The 5,607-nt window shown below is 50.6% G+C and overlaps 1 protein-coding gene across 1 annotated transcript; it reads left to right on the top strand.

The window, feature by feature from the left end:
* Positions 1-204: 204 nt before the first annotated feature.
* ETH_00005130 (eukaryotic translation initiation factor 3 subunit 8, putative) lies at positions 205-5,147 on the top strand (the record flags this gene model as incomplete). Its single annotated transcript, XM_013372417.1, has 11 exons — positions 205-285; positions 762-939; positions 1,071-1,357; positions 1,791-1,953; positions 2,095-2,851; positions 2,968-3,104; positions 3,324-3,705; positions 3,816-4,122; positions 4,256-4,345; positions 4,525-4,691; positions 4,826-5,147. 11 exons carry the CDS (start codon positions 205-207, stop codon positions 5,145-5,147), a joined length of 2,871 nt encoding a protein of 956 aa, XP_013227871.1.
* Positions 5,148-5,607: the final 460 nt, after the last annotated feature.

Genomic DNA, 5,607 nt, shown 5'->3' with positions numbered 1-5,607 from the left:
TAAGACTTTACTTCTTATAGTTTTCTGTGTTTCCCCACGTGCAGAAAAGGGGCCGTATTGGTGTGCTTGAGTTCGTCCTACGTTCCATCGGTCCATCGCGCCACAGCCTGCACCCCACGGCCCGTTGGGCTGTTCATCGAGTTCCTAGATTTTCTCCTTTTTGAATTTCATTTTCCATTTGGAAGCACAAAAGAATTATTCGAAATGCAATCCAAATTCTGGGCCGCGGGGGCGGATTCACTAGAGTCAGAGTACTCGTCGGAGAGTGACGATCAGGAACAGGCAGTGAGGCTCCCCACTTAGCTGTCTGCTTCTGATTTGCACCGTCTTGTGTTATCTCTCATATGACGTTTTGGCTAAGTCCGATCGAACAGAGCACAGAGAACCCTATAGGGATGCAGAGCTCCCCGAGCCGCAGCTTGCCTATTTCCCTGAGCAGAGAAGCAGAATATCCGGTAGGAGTAACCCGACGGACGTGTTCGTGCCACGTGAAAATGCTTGCTGGCCTAGTGGTGACACCAGAGTGCATAGCAGGGCCTCCTCAACTTGTAGCCTTCTCTCTTTGTTGAGGTTATTGAATACCTGGCTGGCCGCTATTTCTTGCAATTTCCGTCGGCGCAGCGGTTCTTGCGTCGCGTATGCTTTTGGGCGCGTTTAGGCTTTGGAATTTGGCGTGTCCGCGTGCACTGGTGCTAAAGTCTGCGGGGTATCCTTGCTTCCTCATCTTCACGTTTGTGCGTATATGGCCGCTCTTCGTGCAGCAGCAGGAGAAGGCCGTCGCGCCGCCTTCTCGTTGGGCCGCCGCAGAGACATCATCAAGTGATGATGAAGGACGCGTTGTGAAAAGCCTAAAGGATAGGCGCTGGGGGGCTATGCGCGAAGTTATCCGTCAGATGGAAAACCACATGAAAATCCTTGACTTCGCAGAGCTGGGAAAGGGTCAGATTGCCTATCTTCTAATAACATTCACGTTTCTGGGAGCATTAGGATCATTTGTGGGCACATGGAGGAGGTGGTGTCAGTTCAGACTACAACGGATGAGGGTGTGTCTGTGTACCTGCTGCCTACAGACTACGAAACGCTTTTGAAAAGCTACAACAAGGCGCACCAGGTGATAGAGCAAGAGGGAGTTCCAAATTTTTTCATTCGCGCTCTTGTGGAACTGGAGTCTTTTGTGGAGGAGAAGCTTAAAGACAAGGAAAACTTCAAAAAACTCTCAAGGCCGAAGGCCCTCGCCCTCAACACCCTCAGAGCCAAAGTGCGCAAAACCACAGAGCCATGGGCAGCCAGCATTGCCGACTGCAAAGAAAATCCTGAAAAGTTCGAAACACAGAGCGAAGAGTCTGACGAGGCTGACGTAAGTCAAACTCCGCGGAGGCTGCCGAGGCTCCACCAGCTCAGCGAGCCTACTACTCAGGCGGGATACTTAACGCGTTAGCTAAGGAACAAAATATTATTTATATATTATTCCGAGTATCCATCGTTTACAGTTAAGATTACTGGGGTATCTAATCCCACTCGCTACCTTAAATTTCGTATCTCAGTGTCGGTAAAATATGCTGTCCTAGTAAAATGCTTTCGCAGGATCGCCTCCTGGATATGTAGGATGTGAAGAAGATTTATTAACTGAAGCTGTAAAAAAAAACCATATTCAGTTATTTTATTTGATGAGATAGAAAAAGCTCCCACTTTCCTTGTGACTACATCAAAAGTAGATCTGAAGTGCTTAGCATGATAGTCAGCGAGATTACTTCTGAAAGCTATTTGCGCTTTTTCTGAACTGGGCGCAGTCGGACAGCGATTTCAGCGAAAACGATAGCAGCGAATTATCTGAATCAAGTGATGGGAGCAGCAGCAGCTCCGATGATGAGGAAAAAGGAAGAAAGGGGAAGACGGAAGGCTCCGACGACGACAGTGAATGGTCGGACTCAGAGGCAGAAGAGGAAAGCCAGGGTTCGTAGTATATGCAAGGAGGTGGAGACGCTTAACCATAACAGTTTGCTCGGGGGGCGGGTTCCATCGAGTGCTTCGCTTCGTATGTGTTGGGATGGGAGCCGTGACCGTAATCTTAGAGGTGCGTTGTTTGCATTGCAGAGGAAGATAGTGACCGTCAGAAGGATGCGATGGCGAAATGGGGAGTACGAGAAGAAGGGGAAAAGACAAGGACGAAGTCTGCGAAGAAGAAGAGCTCCTCAAAGAGCTCCAAGACGCCTGCAAAAGAGCCCACGCCTGCTGGTGCCGAGGGTGGCTTCTCGACAAAGGACATGCAGCATTTGTTTGACAGCACGGATATTAATGAAGAAGTGATTGCGAAGAGAGTGCAGATGGTGGTTGAGAAGCGAGGCAGGAGGGGCGTTGATAAGATGGAACAAATGCGCATTCTGAAACGCCTTGCGGAACTGGCTGAGACCGTCAGCCCTCAATGCCACTTGGAGGTTCTGGGCCATTTAATCAGCGCCGAGTTTGACACAACTTCGGGCGTGTTCACTAGTATGCCGTTACAGATCTGGATGGAAACTTTTGCGGGGGTGAAGTTGTTGCTCAGCATCATGGAACAGAATAAGGGCGCCTACCTCGTCCCTTTGGCCGGGCTGGCGGAGAGCTCAACTCCCGAAGAGATACAGCAGATGTCTGCCAGCATTCTTACTTCATTTGTGGAACGCCTTGATGACGACCTTACGAAATCTCTTCAGTCAACTGATGTTCATTCTGACGAGTACAAAGAGAGGCTAGGAAAGAGCATTGATATCCTTGCCCTTTTGTGGCGAACCTTCTGTTTCCTTGACGAGAGGGGATTCAAAGCACAAGCTGCTACGGTCGCGCTGAAGGTCAATGAGCACATGCATTACAAGTGAGTAGCGTTAGGCGAATCCTGCTTTTGGAACGTAGCCATTTTGCCAGAAGCGACTGGTTATGTCTCCAGCCAGCCTGTGATTCAAGCTGTTTGCTGTGTTGTAATCCGTGCAGGCCCGATACAATCGCCTCCAAGATGTGGGATGTGCTTCGCAAGGAACTGCCTGAAGAGCTCTGCAAGGGACTCCCTGGGAGCAACCTTGCTCCCAGGGCTTTCATTGAGACGCTGACGCGCTACGTTTTTAAATACTGTGAGCTATCTTTCCTTCCTGCTTCGGCTGGTGCCGCAGTGCTGCGCAGCTGGCGTCGCACCTGCTTTTGAGAAAGCACAGTGGTGTTCGTGATGCGCAGAAGGGGAGGTCCCTGTTGTCTTATGTGTAGCCTCCTTGACTGAGTTGAACAAAATGTGCCCTTATGCCGCTGTTGCTTTGCACTATTGCTTGTGTCTTGCTGCTTTTTTCATTGCGCAGCGGCGAGTCAGAGGGAAAAGATCCGTGCCCTCCTGCACGTTGCGTACAGCAAGAGTTTGCATGACGATTATTACCAAGCGCGAGATTTGATGCACACGCCGAACATACAGGAGCTGGCGATGCAGACGGACATATCAACCCAAATACTGTACAACAGGAACCTTGTGCAGTTGGGGCTCTGCGCTTTCCGCAACGGCCTCATACAGGATGCCCACGCGTGCCTATCGCAGATCTGCCCCAAGCACAAGGAACTGCTGGCTCAGGGCCTGTCTAACCTCAAGAATGTCGAGCGCACACAGGAGCAGGAACGTGCCGAGAAACGGCGACTGTTACCATACCATATGCACATCAGTATGGAGCTTATTGAATGCGTTCACAACATGTATGTCGTTGGATTGATGTTCTCAAAGCATAGTTCTGATTTTTGGCGGTGTATACCGCAGCGTGCATTGTTATTAATGGCCAGACCGATTGTTTTTGGTTTGTGTGCAGCTGCGCAATGCTCCTTGAGGTGCCTCATATGGCCCACGACGCGTTTGACCCGAGAAAGCGTCCAATAAGCAAGCATTTCCGGCGCATGCTGGAGATGTACGACCGTCAAGCCTTCGTTGGGCCCCCGGAGAACGCCAGAGAAACTGTCATGGCCGCCACAAAAGCTCTGCAGCGAGGGGATTGGAGCGATTGTGCTCGCCACATTTGGAGCCTTAGCATCTGGGATAAGATGTTCAATAAGGAGCACATTCAACAGATGCTGCTTCAGAAGATTAAGGCGGAGGCAATGCGCACTTACATATTCACTGTAAGATGAGGCGTGCTGTATTGCTCTAAATGAGGTGGCAGATATGGTTCTGCTTGTAACAGTTGCTGCCCAAGGGGCCATCCTTGATGTATCCTTGTCCTTGAGATGCCTTGGCTGATTCGACTGTTCGCAGTACCTCTCGCTTTATGATTCTTTCGCAATCGGGCAATTGGCGAGCATGTTCGACCTTTCGCTGAATGCCGTCCACTCGATCGTCAGCAAGGTAACTGCAGGAAATCAGCCAAGCTCGCCATGCTTGCGAAAAGCGCATTCTGTAATTTTCCCCGTTTTATGCGGACTTTGTCAGCGCTGGCGTACGCATGCTGTGCGCCTCGACACTAACTTTTGCCAAAGAGGACATGAATGCGCATGCATCTATGTGTTTGGCTTCGTGGACTTCAGATGATGATAAATGAGGAGATCCACGCGAGCTGGGACGAGACAAGCCAGTTCATTTTAATCAGTCGCGTCAAGCATACGCGGCTTCAGCAGCTGGCACTGACACTTGCGGAAAATGTGGCGAATGCCGTTGAACAGAACGAGCTGACCCTCAACATGAAAAATCCGAAGTGAGTATTTTTCCGTTCTTCTTGCTTCGATTTTGCTGTGAGTTAATGGTGTATTGTGCACCTGTGCATGTGTTTATCTGTAAACATCTATGTATGCATATGTCAAAGAAGGTTGATGCGCATACATCGCGCAGGTTTGCTTTAACACACGAGCGGCGCTTTATGAGAGACGGCGACAGGGCTGGCTGGGGCACTCGTGACCGTGAAGACGGAGGGGGGCACCGCAGCAGACCAGGATTCCGCGGTCGTGCAGGGCTGAACCCTGTGGGCGCTAGGGGACGCGGTTTGGGTAGGGGGACCTACAGGGGCAGCGGCTTCAGGGGCAACAGAGGAAGCGGGGATTACAGAGGGGATTATCGCGGAGAGAGTAGGGGCGATCGTGGAGAGTACAGAGGCAACTCAGACCAGCGAGATCCGTTTCGCATCAAGTTCAGCAGTCCTCTCACATACAATTAAATATATTTGCGACTCATTCTTACCCATCTATTCGGCTGGGCAGCGATAACGGCAGCACGCGACCGAATATTTGAGTTCTAGGGCGATTCGATGTGTAAGGGATGATTTTGCCTCAGAGGACGTATTGGGCAGCCTTTGCTCAAGGTGTTGCACTGGCAACGCGCATAGACTGGCAGTGGCTTCCACAAAACAGCCATTTTGCCTTGGTATGAACACAGTAGATTTAAGTTTGCGCATATTTTTCCAACAAATACCTGCATTTACTGCTACTCTACCGTGGTTGCCGAGTCAAGCACTTCCATTTCGTTAGCGTTTAAGCAATTGTACCAGAAGGGTGGATGCTCATTGCTTGCCTCATGGAGCGCGTCTGCTGCGTCTACTTACAGCCGGCGTCCCGGTAAATTTGCTGAGAGGCAACACTAAAATTCAGCCGTCTGGACGAAAGACAGGCACGCCACCC

The sequence above is a fragment of the Eimeria tenella genome, genomic scaffold (genome assembly GCF_000499545.2).
Source record: "Eimeria tenella Houghton genomic scaffold, Eth_scaff1, whole genome shotgun sequence".
In the NCBI taxonomy this organism is placed as follows: Eukaryota; Apicomplexa; class Conoidasida; order Eucoccidiorida; family Eimeriidae; genus Eimeria; species Eimeria tenella.
This window is presented reverse-complemented; position numbering and strand designations above follow the sequence as displayed.